Genomic DNA, 23,982 nt, shown 5'->3' with positions numbered 1-23,982 from the left:
TAGTTTAATAACTGTTTAGTGCACTTGTTTTCATCGCTTATAATTATTAGAGATGCATAGGACATTGGTTGCTATAGAGGGTTCTGTTATGCCGTAGCATTGAGGGAGAGTAAAACTGCGGGTTTTGTATCATTTTGTGGCATTTAGTAAAGACGGAGCGAACGCACTGTTTTTCTACCGTCGTTTCAACAGTAAACACGCGTAGACCTCGTTCTTTCTGTCAAAGAGTGGTTAATCGACTGAATATGTTTAGAGCTATTTACGTATGCACAACAAGGGAGTTTTAGCCACTACAGTATCACTTACCTTTTTTGTTATCACCACATGATTGGACGATTCAGCGAATCAATCAAATAGGCTACCTTCCTCAGCAGCATTCACGCAACACAACTACATGTAGAGAGGAGATAGATCGCTAACTAGCAGAGAGTTATAAGCAGTTTCCAACCTTTTCAGTTGAGGAATTGGACTCCCCAAGCAATGTTATACTTAAAAGGAGCAAGTAAGTTACATATTAATTCAGTTATTCGGCCTGTAGCATGTAAACAAAATGAAGCAACTGTCCCATATTTCTAACTGCATTTGAAGTAGACATGGAGACTCACAAAAAATGGACGCTATAGGACAGTGATCATGATTTGTCTCAATATCAGAATAACAACAATGGGTCAAATAGCAATGGCTGGTGGAAGGGCCATAAAGCAGGTCTGTATATTGTAAGCTTGTCCAGGCCCTGCAAGTCAGGCTGTAGGCTGTGAATCTCAATGAATAGTAGGTCATAGGTAATGGGTAGCCCTCGGGTCGCACCATAGTAGGTCATAGGTAATGGGTAGCCCTCGGGTCGCACCATAGTAGGTCATAGGTAATGGGTAGCCCTCGGGTCGCACCATAGTAGGTCATAGGTAATGGGTAGCCCTCGGGTCGCACCATAGTAGGTCATAGGTAATGGGTAGCCCTCGGGTCGCACCATAGTAGGTCATAGGTAATGGGTAGCCCTCGGGTCGCACCATAGTAGGTCATAGGTAATGGGTAGCCCTCGGGTCGCACCATAGTAGGTCATAGGTAATGGGTAGCCCTCGGGTCGCACCATAGTAGGTCATAGGTAATGGGTAGCCCTCGGGTCGCACCATAGTAGGTCATAGGTAATGGGTAGCCCTCGGGTCGCACCATAGTAGGTCATAGGTAATGGGTAGCCCTCGGGTCGCACCATAGTAGGTCATAGGTAATGGGTAGCCCTCGGGTCGCACCATAGTAGGTCATAGGTAATGGGTAGCGGGCGGCCATCCCCAAAATGCACCAGAATACAGGAAATCTAATTGACCAAATTAATTTTTTTCTGGGGGAGGGACCCCCGGACGGCCGGAGCCCCGTCTTTTACCGCGCACCACCAACATTTATCACCAGCTGCCACTGGTAACAGCCCAAATTACTTCCATGTTTTTGGCTAGGGGCACAGTGAACGCTTCCAAATTGGCCTTTTTTTTTACCTCTAATATTGCTCAAAATAGCACCAAACCTCTGCAGTAGCATTATTAGGGTCACTATGACGAAGCATCAACAACTTAGTTAGTGTACTGGGAGTTTATTAAAAAAGACTTTTTTACCTGAGTCAATAACCTGCAGAGTCAAAGTTATTTTCTATTCGATTGCCGAACACAGTTTTCCAAACTTTCCAGGGAATAACTAGTATAGTATCTATAATAGTGACTTTTACTTTCACTTTAGAGAAGGGTACTTTCTGAGAAGGTCATTCTCATTCACCGACACATAAGACTTCTCCATGTTGGTTGTGGTTTTGATGATAACAAGAGCCATAATTTATAACATGATATGGTTTAGAACAACAACGATCAGTGATATCCAATCAGTGAGAGCAATTTAGAGACGGGCAACAGCAGCAGCAGGACGACGTTAAGTTAAATCCCTCATGTTATAATTAATATGCACTCTGTGCTTATTAATGTGGACATTGGTGATAGGCCTACGGATATTCAAATTCAAAACGACTCGACAAGTTTATATTTAGTTTTCATGTCCTTAAACGTTATTTCACGCTCGATTTTTTAAACACGTGTCAGTAATACTGGTAAGTAAGTCATACTCCATACTTTTCATCATGTTAACTAGTTGCGTTTTGTCGGCCGCTGTAATGCTGTAAATCCCCACTAGGCGACACTGTCCCGCAGGATTTGTGTTTCAGTAGAGGAACAGAAAGTGCCTGTCTATCAGTCACGCGGAGGCAGCAATGTTAGTTTCTCTTTCATTTTAGTGGAGATCGGTCCCAACAGCTAAATCTAAAAAAGCCAAAACTAAAACCATAGTCGTCCTCCTCACGGAGTTCGTAGCGTTAACTTCAGGAACATTTTACACGAACGCCTCGTGCCCAAGGAAAAAATAAGGCAATTTAGGCTATATTTGAGTCAGGAGATGGATGAAGGTCGGTGTGTGTTCACGGCTGCTCGCCGAGGGGACAGAGATCTCCTCCGGACGTTACTCCTCCATCGCTCCGTAGAGGAAAGGAGCGACCACGGCCTCACGCCGCTGCACGAGGCCGCGCGGGCCGGCGAGACGGGCTGCGTCCGGGAGGTCCTCAGCATGGCAGGCAAGTACTGAGTGAGTGAGTGAGTGAGTGAGTGTTGTAACTAATGAATTCCACATATAGGGGATTAAATAAAGTTCTTATGTATCTATCGCCTTTCCTTATTTAAAGTTGTCATCATGCCTTTTACAGCCGCCTCAGGCGTCTTCATCGAGTATGTGAACACACGGGCAACCAACGGCCAGACAGCGGTGTTCATGGCCGCAGCCGAGGGCCACACGGACGTCGTGAAGCTCCTGGTGGCCGCCGGAGCGAATTTAAACGTCAAGGACGCATCAGGCCTCACGCCGCTCCTCGCCGGTGAGGACCTAGCCTGCGCTCCTACAGTTAAACACTTGGCTTGTTGCTGTGGGAGGGTGTTGATGTGATGGGTTTGTTTTTCTCTGTGTACAGCCGTTTCAAACGATAAACCAGCGACGGCCATGGCGCTCATTAGAAAGGGGGGAGCAGTCCATGTAACAGATGCCTCTGGGCAGTCTTGCCTTCACCTTGCCTCCGCTCAGGTAGAACCTCACACCCTTACTGCCCTCTTGGTTCTAAACACCAGCTAGGGGCTGGAAGTTTGTTTAAGTTTGCCTAAAAGCAAATTCTACTTCTTGCATAGAAGTTGTAGAATAACCAAGCCACCAGTTTATAAAAGGTCTCTACCTTCTCAGGATTCTAGTGAGCTAGTTTCCATGCTGTTACGCTTTGGTGCGCTCAACCTTCGCAACGTGGAACAGAAGACGGCCTTATATCTAGCAGCTGAGCACGGTCACCACGAATGTCTGGAGATGTTGGCCGCTGCAGGTGAGCCCACATCTCCCTATGGCAGCAGTTGATCAAGGCCAGACCACTCTTGTCACCCTTAAGGTGCAAATTGCCTCCGAAAACTCCCAACATGCAACTACAGAATGTTGGCCAACACCAATTCTATAAATTTGGCAACAAAAGTAATCTGACCACTGCTAACCACCATCACCAGGTAGAGCACGCTGACCGTTGGTTGGTCGTAGGACGTTTCTTGTTGGCGACTATATACGCTATTGGTAGAATTTGGGGGTCACTTCGGGCTGCGTGCTAAAGTTGGCTGTTGGAGTTAATTGGGGCAGTGTGAGAGCTTCTAGATACTATTTTGTAAATATTCTAATATCCATTAAGAGTCTCAGTAGCACCTTGGAGAAGTTCCCTAAACTTTGGATTGAAACTTTGTTAACAAAAGGCGCAAACGTTGAGATCCAAGCGACGGACGGGGGCACTCCCCTGTTGGCCGCCACGGAGGCTCAGTCGGAGCCATGCGTCGATGCGCTGCTGAAACACGGAGCAGATCCAAATGTGGAGTGCCGCGAATACTGGCCTCCGCTCGCCATCCATGCTGCCGCTGTGGGGGACAACGTCAAGTGAGTCCACGTCAGTAACCCAGAGATTCCAATGTTCACTGAATATGAAACCCAGGTAGGGGTGCTAACAAGTGCTGGAGTACACCGGTCGTTTGTGGTCATTTTTCCGTCATGCGTGATATATATTCTGTTATAGATTTTGGCAATGTTTAGAGCAGGATATTTGAAACATTCCAAGATGTAGCCAAAATGAAAACTTTAAGCGTTGTTGTGCATGATTCTGGATATTCCCACTCCGAATGAACCATGGTGATCACTGGTGTGTACTCACTGGTACGGCCCTGACCGACCTTTATCCGTCTCCCTCCGTCCAATCAGCATCCTGCGGCGGCTGGCGGCGGTGACGCGGCGGGGGCTGGGCAGCGGGGAGGGGGAGGTGAGCCCCGTGTTCTTAGCGTTGGAGAAGCCCGAGATGCTGGAGGTCCTGCTGAAGGAGGGCTTCAGCTTCAAGGCCGGCTGGGAAAACTGGGAATACGAGGAACATTGCGACTCAGAATCCCCGCTGGGCCTGGTCCTGTCCCACATGGTGGACGACCCAGCGTTGAATCATAGGTAAAACTAGAATACACCTTGAAAACATGGAGTTAACACCTGTCATCACTGTTGAGGACACGTTTGTCAAGGTAAGGCGAAAAGAAACAGTGTTTTCTCCCCACTCCACTCCGGTGGTGTACGGTGCATTTCAACCGGTCTACGTGTCGGTAGACACATCTTTCAAACTTTTATACCCCCCCCCCCCCACCAGTCGGTGCATGAGCCTCCTGATGCAGGCGGGGGCGCCCCTGACGGAGGATTGCTGGAGGCTGAGTCTATCGGACCCGTGCGTGCTGGACCTGCTGCTGGCCCAGAGGTGTGAGGACCAGGGGAAGGGCCCCGGGGCCCGCCCCCTGCTGTCCGGCGAGGAGCTGGAGGCGCTGGTGAGCGTGGCAGAGGAGGACGCCACGGAGGCGGGCTCCTGGCTCCCGGCCTTGCTGGAGAGCGGGCTGGACCCCAACGCTCTGCTGGTGCCCGCCTTGTAAGACTTCCTCCACCTCTCTCCACCAGCGTACCAGAGGCTCGTCTTTACAAAGGGGCTTTTTGATCCTTTCCAGGGCAGTTTTATTACATGATGGGAAACGCCTTTTTTCTTTGGGACCTGACGGACCAATCTTCAATGACTCCAATGATTCTTATTCAGTCAAACTTTATTTAAAGAAATTCACAAACAAAGGACAACTAAAGCCACAGCTTGTACTCAACCTAGAGCAGGAACAGGGAGCCCATTTTCTTCCACACAGAGACGGGTGGTGTAGTTTGCGATGCAAGGCGAGTTCTACATCAGCGGCAGCCATCTTTGTTGTTGTTGAAAATGCCTACAAGGCAACCTTCTGCATTGTCATCGTACTATCCCGCCTCATATTAGATAAACGGTTGTGATTGGTTGGTCTATCTTGTACCCGGCAGAAAACATTTTTTATGGGAGGGGAGCCAGAACGCATCTGCAGAGAAACATGAGCTTGCAGGATTGGTCTGGTCTCCAGGCTATAGAGAGGGAGTCATCAGATCTAATGTAAACCAGTCTGCTAGTGGTGCTGGGTTTAGGATAGTTATGACATATTGTCTAATCGGGATCGACCGATATGGATTTCTTAGGTCTGATACCGATACCGTTTTTTTTCCATCAGCCTTAGACAATGACCGAAACGCTGATACCGACTTTCTTGAGCCGATATTTGGATACTGCTTTTGCTCCCTCAATTTACATCATAAAGATTACACAATGATGAATGTAACAAATGTTACAAGTCTCAATTTAAAATGGGAACATTTATTGAATAATCTGTAGATCTTGCCGTGAAAAAATCTGTCAAAATAAAATCGGCCGATGCCGATACACGTTAAAAACGCAAATATCGGCTGTCCAGTAGTGTCTAATGTCTCCAGGCTCTGGTGATAGTTTATACCCCTCTGCTTTGCCCCCCTGTACATTAGTGTCTAATGTTTCCAGGCTCTGGTGATAGTTTATACCCCTCTGCTTTGCCCCCCCCCCAGTCTGGAGGAAGCCCCCAGCGAGGCGCTCACCTACCTCCTAGAGATGGTGGACCGGTCCACTCTGGGCCGGCTGCTGAGAGACGTCCTGGAGCAGCGGCAGAAGATGAAGACCTGGACGCCTCCCGCTCACCTCGGTCAGCACCGCAACACACGCACACACACACACACACATGCACACACACACGCACACGCACACGCACACACAGACACAGACACAGACACACACGCACACACGCACAGTATTATTTAGCGATTTTGTCCAATTCAAATTGATTTCCTTGTGTGTTTAACCTTCCTCATCACAACCGCTCCTCCGCACCACTTCTCTCTCTCAGTGTATCGCTGCTTTGTGGAGTTCAAACCGTGTGTGTGTTCTTGTAGAGTGGGTGCCCCCGCTCTTCCACCTGTGTCGGCTGCGGCTGCGGGCCCACCTGGGTCCAGACGTGCTGATGAGGAGCCCGGCGGTGACCCAGCTGCCCGTTCCTCTTCTTCTCCACGACCACATGCTGTTTGCAGACATCAAAGCACCAGGGGACCCCCACTCAGGATCACCGTCCGACTAAAAACTGGTTCGGTCCGGTTTGGTTGTCCGATCGAAGTGTTCTTATCTTATAATATAGTGTAATCTGTTGGGTTTGTGTATATAATGTTAAAAAGGGCTTTTGGTTCATCTTGTGTGTTAATAATAAATGTGATAATTATTTATAAAAAAGAAAACGTTCTGCCTCAAGAAAAATGTAATGTTAAAATTTAAACGGTAAACAAGACTGTATTTCTATCGATCCAGAGTATACTTTGCACTGCTGATTCACTTTCAATAAATAATCTGTTCAGTAAAACTCGTTCATCATCTTTAAGGCAGAAAACGCTTTGCTGCGTTGTTTGTGTTTGGGTCGCTTTCAGACAAATCCCGTCAGAAAGCATATTTGTTTTTAGTCCTGCATACAAGATGCTGATTGGCTGTGGAAATTCACACCGAGCCACCCAGCAATCAGTCACTCAAGTATCACGCAGAACTCGAACTTGGGGGGAACTCGCTGTAGAAAAAACTAATAAATGCATATATACATTAATATTACATTTCAAAGTAAATCCGGGGCTGCATTGGCCTGGCTCTTCTGCTCAATTTTAATTTCCCTTCAGTACTGGGTCTGGGTCTGCGGTATAGAGGGACGAAGTAACGCCCCTTCCGGTAGAGCCCATGGGACCTATGAGATAGAAAAATATGAGTGGGTTTCAATGGAGAGAAAGTAGCCCATCTTGGAGCCCTCTCATCCACGATTAGTACGATGTCTCCCTCTCCCACATTACTCCTCTTCTCCAGACACTTCTGCCTTTCTTGAAGTAGGGGCAAGTATTCTCTGGACCAGCGCTTCCAGAAGCCGTCAGAGATATACTGCACCTGCCTCCCTCTTTGTTTTGAATATAGATCCCGCTTCTGAAACACACCTGGAGGGAGTGCTGGTTTTCCCTTGAGCAGGAGAAGGTGATTCGGCGTCAGTGGCTCGAGGTCATCCACGTCATCAGATGAATGGTAAGGGCTCTGCTGTTGATCACTGCTTCTACTTCACACATCACAGTTTGCAGACATTCATCATTCAGTGACTGGAGCTTCAGAAGGTTGGTAAGTATCTTCCGACTGTTCTTATCTGCCGCTCCCAGATGCCACCGTGGTGCCACCCGGCAGGCGGGTTGAAGATCCAAGTGACTCCTCTTTGCAATAGAGCCTCAGAGATCTGAGACTGGTTCTATTCTCTCATCGCCCGGCGAATCTCGTGTCTGTAGCTACCAGGTTTGTTCCGTTATCGGTTCTCATCACCTCCCCTTGTCCTCTTCTGGCTATGAAACGCCCCACTGCATTTATACACGAGTCGGTGTCGAGAGAGTGCGCGATTTCTATGTGGACTGCTCTGACTGTAAGGCAAGTAGACAAAACTCCATAACGCTTGACTTGCACGGGTCCACGCTTTGCTTCAAAGGGGCCGAAATAGTGTTCACTGACGTTAGTGAACGGTGGATGGTCAGGCAGTAGACAATCAGGTGGTAGACTCGCCATTTTCTGTTCACTCACAGCAGCTTGACACAGCTTGACACACTCAGCCGAGCAAGGGTATGGGTTCTCCCTCCGTGTCCGATTTCCTCATGAGCGTTCCTGATGATCAGGGTCGTGATGTGGTGATTCTTGGCCAGGATAAACAAAATATGTGTAATCCAGGGCATATAAAGACAGGGACCAGAAAATAATTACTTTCTCTCCATTGTCCCATGGGCCCTACCGGAAGGGGCGTGACTTCGCCACTCTATTGAGTAGGTCCAGACTCTCTGTGCAAATGAAATGAAGTACGAGAGTCTGGTAGGACTGGGCTAACGCCTCTTTTCCACATACGTATGTTTTTCGTATCCGTGCTTCCGTAAATTTACGGAAGGAGTCGCTAGTGTTTTACGTACGGGCATGAATTTATTTACGGACAAAAGATGTTAGGAGGAAACCGATGGATTGCTTACTCCGGGTAGGAAATGAGTCCTTAGCCCAAATGAAGGAGTTCAAGTACCTCGGGGTCTTGTTCGCGAGTGAGGGTACTATGGAGCGTGAGATTGGCCGGAGAATCGGAGCAGCGGGGGCGGTATTGCGTTGTAACGAAAAGAGAGCTGAGCCGCAAGGCAAAGCTCTCGATCTACCGGTCGATCTTCGTTCCTATCCTCACCTATGGTCATGAGGGCTGGGTGATGACCGAAAGGACGAGATCGCGGGTACAAGCGGCCGAGATGAGTTTTCTGCTCCTTTACTTAGAAAGGAGTCAGCTTAGGTGGTTCGGGCATCTGGTAAGGATGCCCACTGGGCGCCTTCCTTGGGAGGTGTTTCAGGCACGTCCAGTGGGGAGGAGACCTCGGGGAAGACCCAGGACTAGGTGGAGAGATTATATCTCAACACTGGCCTGGGAACGCCTCGGGATCCCCCCGTCAGAGTTGGTAAATGTGGCCGGGGAAAGGGAAGTCTGGGGCCCCCTGCTTGAGCTGCTCCCCCCGCGACCCGACCCCGGATAAGCGGACGAAAATGTAGACAAAAGATGTGGGAGCGTATGATAATGGCAGTTTTTAGGAGACCGGTACTTTGGAACATGAGGATCGACATATACAGAGATAAAAACAAAACCAACCAGGCTTGGAAAGAGATCGGTGAGGAGTTTGGCCTGCCAGGTACTTACAAGTTTTGTGAAAAACATAAAAACGTTCATACAGTATCTCCGTAAAACGACGGCGAAAGTTAAATTTTTTGAACGTATATTACATACCGGACAGAAATTTTACGGAGGGGAGGAGTCTCGGAGGAAAAACGGACATTACGGAGAATCACATAGGAATGAATGGACTTTCGGTCGGAGACGGTTGAATCGCATACGAGAATGTACGTATGTGGAAACGAGGCGTAAGGCTGCATCTGGATGCTACTCGCACCATGCATTACCTCTCGCGCATGTGAGCTCAGCTGAACATAAGTATTTTCGAGTGTTAAAGAGATGGTCCAAATGTACAAGTGTGTAACATGTACTTGGTAAATAATCACTGAACCGTTTAAATAAGTGACAGATCGCAGCCAAGTCATTTTACATTTATTTTATTCATGACAGGATATGATAGAAACCACAAAGATAAAACCATCAACATCATCTTAATATTAAGGCTAGAGAAAGAAGCAAAATTACAGCACACTGCTAAACTACAATCTTTAAAAAATAAAAATCAGTGTAGAGATAATCTTACAAAGATTGCATAATATACAGAACCATTATAAAACATTTCCCAGAAATAGTGCAATTGTACCTCCACCAAGGAAAAACAACTACTCAAATTGAAATACCTATCGCCCTTTAATGCCGTTGTTGTATGGAGGCAAGGAGTGTTTTTCTGGATGCGTTTTCTTGTGGATCTGGTAGCAGGCATTCGAGAAGTGCAAAGAAAGTCGATGTTACTTGTCTGGCTACATCTTATTCAAAAGGACGCAGAAATCGTCAAGTTGGACAGAGACAAGAATCGCAAAGTTACAGAATGTTTGACGCAAAAGGAACACACTAGCATTGCAAAAGAGGGTAAAGAGAACCATTCCATCCTATGTTCTCTCAGTTGTATTGTACAATATGGCAAAAGGCTGGCTTCCTGGGAAGGATGAGACTGGGAAAATATTACAGGATCTAAAAGATCTTAATATCAAAAATGATTTGCGAGTTGAGATTCTAGGGGCAAGAGCAAGAGCCACTCATGTACTGCAAATATATATTTTTTCGTTTTTTCCAGCTGTATGCATTAAAGAATTAAATAATCCTTGAATATGATCCAAATCGCTTTTGTTATCGTTTCTATCCCCCTGCATAATATTTGTTCCATACTTTCATGTGACAAATCAATTTTGAATTATGCGAGAGCCTACTGATACGTCAGCTGGAAATTGTAATTATGATTCGACATAATAAACTAATTATTGATTATTATCTAAACAAAACATTTTTACTCCATAGCCTTTAATACCCCAAAATTAAGTGTAAAGAATTATGGTTATGGCTAACCAAAAACCACACCTGGCCAGGAATGCCTTGAAACGCCTGATGTTAATGTGATAGCTAGCCCAATACAAACTAGTGATGGCTGTTGCCAGTGCTTTCCATATCAACGATGGCTAGCACCTCTAGCATGGCCTGTCCCTTTCCATATCAACGATGGCTAGCACCTCTAGCATGGCCTGTCCCTTTCGCTAACTTTCTCCACGTCAAGAAGGAGACATGAACGGGACGAACAAATGAGAACGATATAATATAAACTCCAAAAGGTGACGCTCATACCCCAAGCTCTCTGAAACAGTCAAGTAGAAATAAACGTGACATTGAGTATCGGATTCGAACAGAGACGGACTGCAGCCAGCTGGAGAAGTGCTCGGAGTGCGGTAACGTTTGAACAAGCCAGCCGCCATTAGTATCATGCTGTTATCCAGAGTTGCTCATTTCAGGTTTTAATTTTTTTAAAAAGGAGTCAATCACAACAGAAGCAGGCAATGCCTCAGTAGATTTGGAAGTGCGTTGTGTAAAGACGGCTCCTGCATGGGTCATCTGAACCCCGTTAGACAACATTACATCAGATCTAAACTCGTGTGCAGGCTAGATACACACCCAAAGTGGATTAATCTTACACACACACACACACATATTTACATGTTTATAGCATTAGGACACACACACCATTCCCGTTAGATAAATGTACCAAAACGTATCGGTGTGTTTAAAAGTGGCACCAAAGTGAAACTGTGACGACAAGCTACACATAGTACTTTGATCTGCCCCCCACACACACACACACACACACACACACACACACACACACACACACACACACACACACACACACACACACACACACACACACACACTCCACAACTGAGGATGGCATTCGAGACAAATGTCGCGTGTGTGCTACATGTACTGTTGTGCATATTCTGTGGTGTTCTGCCCACGGTAGCTCTGCCGCGTTGAAGGAGGAGAGGTGACACAACGCCTTCTTTAATAGGTCCATGCAACAGGCATAGAACCCCAAGACCATCCTTTGCCAAACGAAAACTAAGCAAATAATCACAATAATACAGCCTTCTCTCTGGCTTGCATGCTGTTGCGAAGAAGAAGAGAACCGCGTCTTCTACTATTGTCTGGATTTGCGCTCATCTGCAATCAGTGCGAGGAACCACTAGAGGTCACTGCAGACCGACCTGCACTGCAACAAGTGGCCTCTCTTGGAACTGTTCTTCAATTTATAAACATTTATTCACATGCTACTGAGCGTGTAGAAACTCCTCCCCGTGTTACAGCAGGGTGTTTAGGTGTGTGCACAATCTGTGTGAAGTGGTTTAAAGACGCGCTGCTTTGGTACTTGGAGGTTGGATCGGGACGGACCAGTGTTAAATGACACACAAACAGAAAGACACAGACAACCACACACAGACAGTTTCACAAAGAAACTTCCCAACGGGCCACGATTTGAGGAGCAGAGCGAGAACAGGTGGAACTACTGATTCCCCGCCTTCAACAGACACAATTAGAAAAGCATACGCATCATATTTAGTCTTATAATTCTTCTTTTTTTTTTTTTTTGACCGACCCATTTCAAACAATAATAATACAAAAGAGCATAATACAAACACACGCACACACACCTGGATGCTCTACCTCCAAACCAGGGTCCATCCAATCACAGAGTCCCTGTGGTCCCTGTGTCTGTGGGGGGCAGGTGGGGGGGGGGGGACCTTACCACCTCCACCACCACCGCCAGTGCCACGCTTTAGTCCTGTCCTTCCTCCCCTGGCCTGTAGGGGGCGGTGGTGTCCTGGCCTGCAGGGGGCGGCGGTGCTCAGAGCTGCTGCACCATGCTGTCCGGCTGGTTGGGTGGAGCGGCGCCGTCCGGGTGGAGGCGCTGCCACTGGAAGGTGGTGCTGAGGGAGCCCCCCTCGTCCTCCTCCTTCTCCTGCTCCTTGGCGAACTCCATGAACACCTGGAGGAGGAGACCAGGAGAGGAGGTCAGAGCGGGAGACCTGTGCCGTGTTCCAATACCCGTACTGTCCGTACTTACTAGCCACATTTTTAGTACGCAGTACGTTCCAATTCAGATCAGGCGAAAAGAAGTATACTTCAAGGACCCGGCTGTCGTACTCAAAACGGGCTAATCGTGAAGTTTGGATCGAAGGACACTCTCCGTACTCAACGGCAGCCATCTTAGCTACGTAGCGGAAGAGGCGGAGCCAGGCTGAGCCAAAGTCGGCGCATTTTCCACATAGCCTGCATTAATAGAGTCATTTTGTAGTTTTTATAGTTTTTATAGCTGCTAGGCGTAAAGAGTTCACCGTTCAAGGCGGGAAGTTTATTGCGGGGGAGGAGCCACGGCGGCAGTCGTGATCGTTATTTCCGGTTAGTGCACCACGGAGTACTCGATTTGGAACAGCACTCACACCTGAAAAATTAACGTAGTAGATAGTGCGGATTCCAAGTATACTCATGGAAGTACGGGTATTGGAACACGCCACAGGACGGACCACAGAAGGTGGTTTAGAGGACACTGAGGCTGAGCCGGGACCCATACCTGCTCCAACGTCGACTGGGAGAAGTTGTAGCCCTCGAAGTTGAAGGATTGTTTCGCTGGAGGTGATAAAGAAGGATAAAGAATAAAAGATCATATAAAAGAATAAAAGATTTAACGGAAGGAGAGAATTAGCGTCAGAAGGGGCGAGGTCATGTTGAGTAGGGTGGCGCGTGTGTGTGTGTGTGTGCGTGTGTGACTCACCACGCTCCAAGCAGGAGAATGCATTGGACAGCGACTGGACGTCCTCCATGGGGATCTTATAAACCATTAGAGTGGTGAAGCTGGAACACAGAGACTCACATCAGCACCTCCTGGCAGACACATATAAATGCAGTCCATTTACACATCAACAACACCTCACAGACACATCAGCACCTCCTCAGACACACATCAGCACCTCCTCAGACACACATCAGCACCTCCTCAGAGACTCAAATCAGCACCTCCTCAGACACACATCAGCACCTCCTCAGACACACATCAGCACCTCCTCAGAGACTCACATCAGCACCTCCTCAGAGACTCACATCAGCACCTCCTCAGAGACTCACATCAGCACCTCCTCAGAGACGCACCTCCTCAGAGACTCACATCAGCACCTCCTCAGAGACTCACATCAGCACCACCTCAGACACACATCAGCACCTCCTCAGAGACTCACATCAGCACCTCCTCAGAGACTCACATCAGCACCTCCTCAGAGACACATCAGCACCTCCTCACAGACTCACATCAGCACCTCCTCAGAGACTCACATCAGCACCTCCTCAGAGAGACTCACATCAGCACCTCCTCAGAGACTCACATCAGCACCTCCTCGCAGACACACACACACACACACACACATGACAGTACAAGCCCCAATATCCTTCCAACAATCATCCAACAATCATGGCTGGTAGCATGTCATTAGAACACGCCAAATCCCGTTTGTGATTGGACGTTCATTTTAGGCCCTGATCCGGGAGCATGTGCACACACACACACACACACACACACACACACACACACACACACACACACACACACACACACACACACACACACACACACACACACACACACACACACACACACACACACACACACACACACACACCTCTCCTGTCTGACGGCGTGCGGGAAGATGCGCAGGATCTCGTGGTGCAGGAGTGCGGCGGGCTGCAGCCCGGCCGGCCCCTCCTTCAGCGTCACCTCCAGGCTGTAGCCCCGGCCGTAGCGCGCCTTCAGGTGCTGGATGGACCCGATGCACCTGGGGGGGGGAGGGGGGAGTCACGCCTCGTAGCGCAAACACAGCAGACTCCTCTTCTATGGACGGTGGAGCGACGCGGCTTAGCCAGCATCACATTTACATTAAAGGAGCATTTCACCGGTGGAGGCGTGAATATGTATTGAAATTGGGTCCTATATGTAGTCGAATAATAAGATACAATTCTAATTTGGTGCCGTCTTGACCAAGAAAAGGCAGAAAGGGAGTTTTTGGCGCTTGTGGATTGAAGACAGCAACTCCCACCATGCACCACGATGCACAGCTTCGCTGGCCACTCCCGCTGATCTAGATCCCCGCCTATCGGACACCTCGCTGTTCCATCTACCAAGCTGATACCGCAAGACTGCTTGAAAATCATTTCACACAACATTTCTAGCGAAGAGTATTTGTTGGTGAACTCAGGGAATTAGTCCTCGTTTGTATTTCTTTCGAAATGGTGAACTTTTGCATGGTGCCATCTTCTTTGTCAGATCCAGTACCCTCCGCCATTGTACTTCAGTTTTATCAACAGCCTCTGTTAGCTTAGCTTCAGACGCTGTGGATGTTAGTTTCTGCTGGTGAAGTCCCACCCACTGGCACTGCTCTAATAGGTCTGTAGCGTCAGTGGGTCCCGCCCCCTATAGAGGGGTGGGACTAGTGCTTGTAGTCTTACGAGAATCCTCCCCTCTTACACAAAAATCGTCATATTGCGTCATCTTAAACAGGAAGTGTTGGAGATCGATACGGATCTCTCCAGTCTACCCAGAAAATAAGGGAGTGATGCACGACCATTCAAAAATATGAGTGTGTTTCTAACGATACAAAGCTTAATGGAAATGGGTGAAGTTTCCCTTTAACATTCAGGACGTTTATCAGACGCTTTTATCCGAAGCACATTTGTCAGAAGAAGGACAAACAACAATATATGGCTGTCGGTACAGTTAGGATGTTCATAGAACCAAGTGCCAAGCACTAGCCATCACTAGGTTAACCCATTCCCCGCTTACAACAAGGATAGCTAGGGTGGAATGCTACATGTTGCTAAGTACTATTCTTAAGTGCCAGGACGAACAGCATACAATCAGTGCGTAAAGGGTGTGTGGGGGTTTGGGGGGGTGAGGGGGGAGGCTACGCAGAGTCCAGGTGACCTCTGACCCAGTGGGCCGTGACCTCTGAACCAGTGGGCCGTGAGTCCAGGTGACCTCTGACCCAGTGGGCCGTGACCTCTGAACCAGTGGGCCGTGAGTCCAGGTGACCTCTGACCCATTGGGCCGTGACCTCTGAACCAGTGGGCCGTGAGTCCAGCTGACCTCTGAACCAGTGGACCGTGAGTCCAGCTGACCTCTGAACCAGTGGGCCGTGACCTCTGAACCAGTGGGCCGTGAGTCCAGCTGACCTCTGAACCAGTGGGCCGTGACCTCTGAACCAGTGGGCCGGGAGTCAAGCTGACCTCTGACCCAGTGGGCCGTGACCTCTGAACCAGTGGACCGTGAGTCCAGCTGACCTCTGAACCAGTGGGCCGTGACCTCTGAACCAGTGGGCCGTGAGTCCAGCTGACCTCTGAACCAGTGGGCCGTGACCTCTGAACCAGTGGGCCGGGAGTCAAGCTGACCTCTGACCCAGTGGGCCGTGAGTCCAGCTGACCTCTGACCCAGTGGGCCGTGACCTCTGAACCAGTGGACCGTGAGTCCAGCTGACCTCTGAACTAGTGGACCGTGAGTCCAGCTGACCTCTGACCCAGTGGGCCGTGAGTCCAGGTGACCTCTGACCCAGTGGGCCGGGAGTCCAGGTGACCTCTGACCCAGTTGGCCGGGAGTCTTCTGAAGCACCTCTCCATCACAACCTATCCTCACGCAGACTGCTGCTTGGGCTCGCTTTGGGGTGACCACTGTTAGGGTGGGGTTAGGGTGAGGGGGTGACCACTGTTAGGGTGGGGTTAGGGTGAGGGGGTGACCACTGTTAGGGTGGGGCTAGGGTGAGGGGGTGACCACTGTTAGGGTGGGGCTAGGGTGAGACCACTGTTAGGGTGGGGCTAGGGTGAGGGGGTGACCACTGTTAGGGTGGGGCTAGGGTGAGGGGGTGACCACTGTTAGGGTGGGGTTAGGGTGGGGGGGTGACCACCGTTAGGGTGGGGTTAGGGTGAGGGGGTGACCACTGTTAGGGTGGGGCTAGGGTGAGGGGGTGACCACTGTTAGGGTGGGGTTAGGGTGGGGGGGTGACCACCGTTAGGGTGGGGTTAGGGTGAGGGGGTGACCACTGTTAGGGTGGGGCTAGGGTGAGGGGGTGACCACTGTTAGGGTGGGGTTAGGGTGGGGGGGTGACCACCGTTAGGGTGGGGTTAGGGTGAGGGGGTGACCACTGTTAGGGTGGGGTTAGGGTGAGGGGGTGACCACTGTTAGGGTGGGGTTAGGGTGAGGGGGTGACCACTGTTAGGGTGGGGCTAGGGTGAGACCACTGTTAGGGTGGGGCTAGGGTGAGGGGGTGACCACTGTTAGGGTGGGGCTAGGGTGAGGGGGTGACCACTGTTAGGGTGGGGTTAGGGGGGGGGGGTGACCACCGTTAGGGTGGGGTTAGGGTGAGGGGGTGACCACTGTTAGGGTGGGGCTAGGGTGAGGGGGTGACCACTGTTAGGGTGGGGTTAGGGTGGGGGGGTGACCACCGTTAGGGTGGGGTTAGGGTGAGGGGGTGACCACTGTTAGGGTGGGGTTAGGGTGAGGGGGTGACCACTGTTAGGGTGGGGTTAGGGTGAGGGGGTGACCACTGTTAGGGTGGGGCTAGGGTGAGGGGGTGACCACTGTTAGGGTGGGGTTAGGGTGAGGGGGTGACCACCGTTAGGGTGGGGTTAGGGTGAGGGGGTGACCACTGTTAGGGTGGGGTTAGGGTGAGGGGGTGACCACTGTTAGGGTGGGGCTAGGGTGAGGGGGTGACCACTGTTAGGGTGGGGTTAGGGTGGGGGGGTGACCACCGTTAGGGTGGGGTTAGGGTGAGGGGGTGACCACTGTTAGGGTGGGGTTAGGGTGAGGGGGTGACCACTGTTAGGGTGGGGTTAGGGTGAGGGGGTGACCACTGTTAGGGTGGGGTTAGGGTGAGGGGGTGACCACTGTTAGGGTGGGGTTAGGGTGGGGGGGTGACCACTGTTAGGGTGGGGTTAGGGTGAGGGGGTGACCACTGTTAGGGTGGGGTTAGGGTGAGGGGGTGACCACTGTTAGGGTGGGGTTAGGGTGAGGGGGTGACCACTGTTAGGGTGGGGCTAGGGTGAGGGGGTGACCACTGTTAGGGTGGGGTTAGGGTGAGGGGGTGACCACCGTTAGGGTGGGGTTAGGGTGAGGGGGTGACCACTGTTAGGGTGGGGTTAGGGTGAGGGGGTGACCACTGTTAGGGTGGGGCTAGGGTGAGGGGGTGACCACTGTTAGGGTGGGGTTAGGGTGGGGGGGTGACCACCGTTAGGGTGGGGTTAGGGTGAGGGGGTGACCACTGTTAGGGTGGGGTTAGGGTGAGGGGGTGACCACTGTTAGGGTGGGGTTAGGGTGAGGGGGTGACCACTGTTAGGGTGGGGTTAGGGTGAGGGGGTGACCACTGTTAGGGTGGGGTTAGGGTGGGGGGGTGACCACTGTTAGGGTGGGGTTAGGGTGAGGGGGTGACCACTGTTAGGTTGGGGTTAGGGTGAGGGGGTGACCACTGTTAGGGTGGGGCTAGGGTGAGGGGGGGTGACCACTGTTAGGGTGGGGTTAGGGTGAGGGGGTGACCACTGTTAGGGTGGGGCTAGGGTGAGGGGGGGTGACCACTGTTAGGGTGGGGTTAGGGTGAGGGGGTGACCACTGTTAGGGTGGGGTTAGGGTGGGGGGGTGACCACTGTTAGGGTGGGGTTAGGGTGAGGGGGTGACCACTGTTAGGGTGGGGCTAGGGTGAGGGGGGGTGACCACTGTTAGGGTGGGGTTAGGGTGAGGGGGGGTGACCACTGTTAGGGTGGGGTTAGGGTGAGGGGGTGACCACTGTTAGGGTGGGGTTAGGGTGAGGGGGTGACCACTGTTAGGGTGAGGGTGAGACCACTGTTAGGGTGGGGTTAGGGTGAGGGGGGGTGACCACTGTTAGGGTGGGGTAAGGGTGGGGTTAGGGTGACCCCAGTTAGGGTTAGGTAAGGGTGGGGTTAGGGTGAGGGGGTGAACACTGTTAGGGTGGGGTTAGGGTGACCCCAGTTAGGGTTGGGTAAGGGTGGGGGGTGACCCCTGTTCCCCACCTCAGCTGTCCCGACACCACGATGGCCACGCGGTCGCACACGGCCTCCGCCTCCTCCATGTAGTGGGTCGTGATGACGGCCCCCCGCTGGCGGTCCCGGAAGGCCGAGCGGATGGCCCGCCTGGAACACACACACACACACACACACACACACACACACACACACACACACACACACACACACACACACACACACACACACACACACACACACACACACACACACACACACACACACAGCTTAACACAGTGGAGGTGCCCTGCTGGGTGGATGGACGGAGGCATTGGAGGAACTAGAGTTACTTTACACAACTGGTGACCACCCATAGGGTTAGCTCCACCCATAGGGTTAGCTCCACCCATAGGGTTAGCTCCACCCATAGGGTTGGCTCCACCCATAGGGTTGGCTCCACCCATAGGGTTGGCTCCACCCATAGGGTTAGCTCCACCCATAGAGTTATCTCCACCCATAGGGTTAACTCCACCCATAGAGTTATCTCCACCCATAGAGTTATCTCCACCCATAGGGTTATCTCCACCCATAGGGTTATCTCCACCCATAGGGTTATCTCTACATCAACATATCCATTTAGCTCCACCCATGGAGTTAGCTCCACCCATAGTTAGCTCCACCCATAGTTAGCTCCACCCATAGAGTTGGCTCCGCCCATAGAGTTGCCCCCACCCAGTATTAGCCCCACCGATATAGTTAGCTCCACCCATATTTAGCTCCACCCATAGTTAGCTCGACCCAGTGTTGGCCCCACCCATATAGTTAGCTCCACCCATATAGTAAGCTCCACCCATATAGTTAGCTCCACCCATAGAGTTGGCCCAACCCATAGAGTTGGCTCCACCCATAGAGTTGGCCCCACCCATAGAGTTGGCTCCACCCATAGAGTTGGCCCCACCCATATAGGTAGCTCCTCCCACATAGTTAGCTCCACCCATCAGGGCCCTCCAGTTGACCAATGGGCTCTCACCACATGCGCTGTTTGGACTTGGGGTCCATCCCGGCGGACGGCTCGTCCAGCAGCACCACCTGGGGGTTACCCAGCATGCTCAGCGCGAAGCACAGCTGGGGAGACAACAGAGGAGGGGTGAGCCCACGGGGCGGGGGGGGGGGCTCCTGGAGGGTTCTGTTGGGGTTGGGGGGGGGGCTCCTGTTGGGGTAGGGGGGGGCTCCTGGAGGGTTCTGTTGGGGTGGGGGGGGGGGTGGGCTCCTGGAGTGGAGGGTCCTGTTGGGGTAGGGGGGGCTCCTGGAGGGTCCTGTTGGGGTAGGGTGAATGGGGGTGAACACTGCTAGGGTGGGGTTAGGATGGGGTTAGGGTGGGGTGAGGGGGGGTGCCTGTGGACGGGGTCCTCACCTTCCTCTTGACCCCCGCTGACAGGCTCTTGGCCTGCTGGTCCAGGTGGTCCTTCAGCTCCAGGGCGTTCACCACGCTGGGGGAGCACCACAACACAACTCAATGCAACGCAACACAACTCAACACAACGCAACTCAACACAACGCAACTCAACACAACTTAACTCAACTCAACACAAAACAACTCAACACAACACATCTAGGGCTGCAACCAACGATTATTTTAATAATCGATTAATTGGTCGATAATTTTTTCGATTAATCGATGAATCTGGTAAAAAAAAGATAGACATTTTCGAGACTCCTTAACGATCCACGTCTTTATTGATACCACTATTGATTCTTTTCTATTATTTTCTTGAAATACAATTTGTATTATTGCTTTAATTGCTGATACGATGATCATAGCTAAAGATAGGACGTTAAACAGGTCATAATTCCATCTTTACTATCTATTTTATATTGCTGGGAAATAAGTTTTCGCCAAAATCCCAAATTTCGTTTTTTTTGCATTTGAACCCATCAATCATATTACTGAGCCGACCTGAACACGTCACATTTGACATTGTTTGCGACTTTTTTTTAAGCTAACTAGCTCTATATCCTGCCGATTTTAACATGGATTTAAAAACTGGATCACTATTTTTAACTGACGGGACTTTCTACACCGTCCGGTTGTGTGATTACTACCGCTGCTTTGAATGACTGTTGATGCACGCGGTGCCGACTCCGAGCCCGTCTGCACAACGTCTGCAGCAGCAGCAGCTGACAGAGTTTTTGGTTGGACTAGACTAGACGGATACTGAGTTGAAGGAGTTTTTAACCCAAAGACAGTGATGGTACAACACTTTTATATAGGCCTACAGTCCAGTGTTAAGATATGACCAAAATACAAGCTGTGGTCACTCACACTATAGCTCGCTGTGGGCGTGCATGAACCGTGAACCAACCTGTCGGCGGCAGACTGTAAACAGTGCCGCGCCTACGAGTGACGTATCGCGCGACTCAACGAATCGATGACCAAATTCGTTGCCAACTCAACACATCACAACTCAACAAAACACAACTCAACTGAAAACAACTCAACACAAGCTTCTAGGGCCAGGGCTTCTAGAACCACAACACAACTCAACTCAGCTCAAGAGGGGCGTAGCCAGACTTTGTGTTCATCCGGGGCCCAGCCCTGAGGGGGTCTTGGGGTCCTCCCCCAGACATTTTTGAATTTCTAAGCTGCAATTTCCTGCATTCTAGTCCATTTTAGGGTGACCTGCTGAACATTGGCAAATCCTCAATCCCTTCTAATCTCATAGCCTACATTTTCAGTTGCAGGGCCTGCTCAATACAATACTATTTCATGGAAAGAAACAATAACCACTTAACTATTGACTTCTAGAGATTTTTATGTAAACTAAAATGGCAAAATTGAGACTTACTTTCAGTAGATGCAAAGTAGGATTGCAGAGATGGATTGTTTGTTTTCTTTTTTGTATTTCAGAAGTGGTATGCTCTGCAGACCCATGATTTTGTAGCAAAGTATTATCCATGCTGTTGCATGTCCTTTCCACTAGATGGCACTGAAGAAGCTTAAAAAATATCCGGGGCTTCTGAAGTGAGATTTGGGGCTTCAGTCCCGAAAGCTACCACCCCGCTCGACGCCTGCAACTCAACGCAGCTCAACACAAGCTTCTAGGGCCAGGGCTTCTAGAACCACAACCCAACTCAAGACAGCCGCTCACCGCTTGATGACATCGGGGACGGTGTACCCCTGCAGCCCCTTGACGGCGGCGTAGAACTCGAGGTGCTCCCGGAGCGTGACCCGGGGCCACAGCGGGTTGACCTGGGGGCAGTAGCCCACCTGCTGCTGGGCCGCGCCCGCCGGCCGGTACTCCGAGCTGCTGTCGTCCATCAGGACCTGGGGGGGGGGGGGCAGACCCACGCCGTCAGCTGGCACATCTGGGCCACGAGGGCGGAGCACGGCCACCCCACACTAACAGACATTATCACAAAGATGAGTCTGAGTGTAATCAACACTGGACCGTGTGAGTCGCATGTCGGAAGAAACCCACGGGGCAGAGTCGAGGGGATTAGGAGTGCTGAGATTAGGAGTGCTGTGATTAGAAGTCATGTGATTAAGAGTGATGTGATTAAGAGTGCAGTGATTAGGAGTGATGTGATTAAGAGTGATGTGATTAAGAGTGATGTGATTAAGAGTGCAGTGATTAGGAGTGATGTGATTAAGAGTGCAGTGATTAGGAGTGCAGTGATTAAGAGTGCAGTGATTAGGAGTGCTGGGATTAAGAGTGCTGGGATCAGGAGTGCAGTGATTAAGAGTGCAGTGATCAGGAGTACTGGGATTAGGAGTGCTGGGATCAGGAGTGCAGTGATCAGGAGTGCAGTGATTAGGAGTACTGGGATTAGGAGTGCAGTGATCAGGAGTGCAGTGATCAGGAGTGCTGTGATTAGGAGTGATGTGATCAGGAGTGGCCTCAGACGGGAGGTACCGGTCTGTGTACCTGGCCTGCAGTGGGGCGGATGTCCCCTGACAGCATGTGCATGATTGTGCTCTTCCCAGCGCCGTTGGGGCCCAACAGCCCAAGAACCTCTCCTGAAACACAGCATTTACACTCCGCACATTCAGCGGACGCTTTTATCCAAAGCGATTTACAATAAATACATTTGACAGACGAAAGAGACACAACAATGTGTCTCTTTCGGTGCAGTAAGGACGTTCAGAGGACCGACTGCCGACCGTCCTTCGACCTTTTCGAAGCCCAGGAGCGTCCGTACCTTTGCGGACGCAGAAGGAGACGTTCTGGGCGGCCAGCTTCCCTCTCCTGCTGAGCGGGGGGTCCTCCCCCTCCCTTTTGTACTGCTTGGTCAGGTTGCTGACCACCACCACGGGCTTCTACAACAGACACAGCCAGAGGTCCACTGATACCACGTCTTGATCTGGGTGCTTCTCAGGCTGGAGGCCGCTCTTCTGCAATTTCACTCTGGCTCAACTATGGTGAGAGGTGTTGTGGGAGTGTGTGGATGATGGCGGGTTGCTGCAGCCTCACCTGGCCCGAGTCAGACCGACCGGACTCTGGGCCAGGTGAGGCCGCTCAAACCAGACATCATCCACACACACTCCCACAACACGCTGACTGAAAAGGGTTGGCCTTTTCATTGAGCAACAAAAGAAAAACCTTACTCGTCAATAAATGAAGCACTCTACTACTGAGAAGAGAAAGAAAGAAAGAAAGAAAGAAAGAAAGAAAGAAAGAAAGAAAGGGAGCGAGCGAGCACGAGCCAGAGAGGGAACAGAGATCAGGGAGGCCCTTGGAGGTTCCCCAGCCCGTCAGCTCCTACCTCCTCAGTGCAGGGGCCCCGGAGGGCCTCGGCCACGCGGCCACGCTCCAGACGCACGTCCTCGTCCTCACTCTGAGGCTCCTCGGGGGCCCGCTCCGCCCGGGGCGCGATGAACCTGAGGGCCCAACACAGAGACCTGATGAACCTGAGGGCCCAACACAGAGACGTGATGAACCTGAGGGCCCAACACAGAGACGTGATGAACCTGAGGGCCCAACAGAGACGTGATGAACCTGAGGGCCCAACAGAGACGTGATGAACCTGAGGGCCCAACAGAGACGTGATGAACCTGAGGGCCCAACAGAGACGTGATGAACCTGAGGGCCCAACAGAGACGTGATGAACCTGAGGGCCCAACAGAGACGTGATGAACCTGAGGGCCCAACACAGAGACGTGATGAACCTGAGGGCCCAACAGAGACGTGATGAACCTGAGGGCCCAACAGAGACGTGATGAACCTGAGGGCCCAACACAGAGACGTGATGAACCTGAGGGCCCAACACAGAGACGTGATGAACCTGAGGGCCCAACAGAGACGTGATGAACCTGAGGGCCCAACAGAGACGTGATGAACCTGAGGGCCCAACAGAGACGTGATGAACCTGAGGGCCCAACAGAGACGTGATGAACCTGAGGGCCCAACAGAGACTTGATGAA

General features: G+C 50.9%; 2 protein-coding genes across 2 annotated transcripts in view; one reads left to right on the top strand and one right to left on the bottom strand.

The window, feature by feature from the left end:
- The first annotated feature begins 2,159 nt into the window (after nt 1–2,159).
- Nucleotides 2,160–6,913, top strand: LOC130371030 (ankyrin repeat and SOCS box protein 3-like). The gene is made up of 9 exons (XM_056576639.1): nt 2,160–2,602; nt 2,732–2,899; nt 2,993–3,102; nt 3,256–3,388; nt 3,801–3,978; nt 4,297–4,530; nt 4,724–4,993; nt 6,010–6,143; nt 6,391–6,913. Exons 1-9 carry the CDS (start codon nt 2,428–2,430, stop codon nt 6,570–6,572), a joined length of 1,584 nt encoding a protein of 527 aa, XP_056432614.1. The 5' UTR covers nt 2,160–2,427; the 3' UTR covers nt 6,573–6,913.
- Nucleotides 6,914–8,596: 1,683 nt separating this feature from the next.
- The window catches only part of abca5 (ATP-binding cassette, sub-family A (ABC1), member 5), a 48,739-nt gene continuing 33,353 nt past the window's right edge, over nt 8,597–23,982 (bottom strand). Inside the window, 11 exon segments of the mRNA XM_056576638.1 lie at nt 8,597–12,537; nt 13,123–13,178; nt 13,324–13,403; nt 14,222–14,374; nt 18,609–18,728; nt 19,591–19,685; nt 19,975–20,050; nt 21,710–21,885; nt 22,487–22,578; nt 22,761–22,878; nt 23,325–23,439. Coding sequence (XP_056432613.1) covers nt 12,397–12,537; nt 13,123–13,178; nt 13,324–13,403; nt 14,222–14,374; nt 18,609–18,728; nt 19,591–19,685; nt 19,975–20,050; nt 21,710–21,885; nt 22,487–22,578; nt 22,761–22,878; nt 23,325–23,439 — 1,222 coding nt within the window. The 3' untranslated portion in view covers nt 8,597–12,396.

The sequence above is a fragment of the Gadus chalcogrammus genome, chromosome 18 (genome assembly GCF_026213295.1).
Source record: "Gadus chalcogrammus isolate NIFS_2021 chromosome 18, NIFS_Gcha_1.0, whole genome shotgun sequence".
Classification (NCBI taxonomy): domain Eukaryota; kingdom Metazoa; phylum Chordata; class Actinopteri; order Gadiformes; family Gadidae; genus Gadus; species Gadus chalcogrammus.
Note: the sequence above shows the minus strand (reverse complement) of the source record. Positions and strands in the feature narration are given on the sequence as shown.

Bases quoted from the DNA above. Each gene is read 5' to 3' on its own strand.
- LOC130371030 (XM_056576639.1), top strand. From the start codon at position 2,428: ATGGATGAAGGTCGGTGTGTGTTCACGGCTGCTCGCCGAGGGGACAGA. The intron at 3,389-3,800 runs GTGAGCCCACAT...TGTTAACAAAAG, and splicing joins GGAGATGTTGGCCGCTGCAG to GCGCAAACGTTGAGATCCAA. The intron at 4,531-4,723 runs GTAAAACTAGAA...CCCCCCCACCAG, and splicing joins GACCCAGCGTTGAATCATAG to TCGGTGCATGAGCCTCCTGA.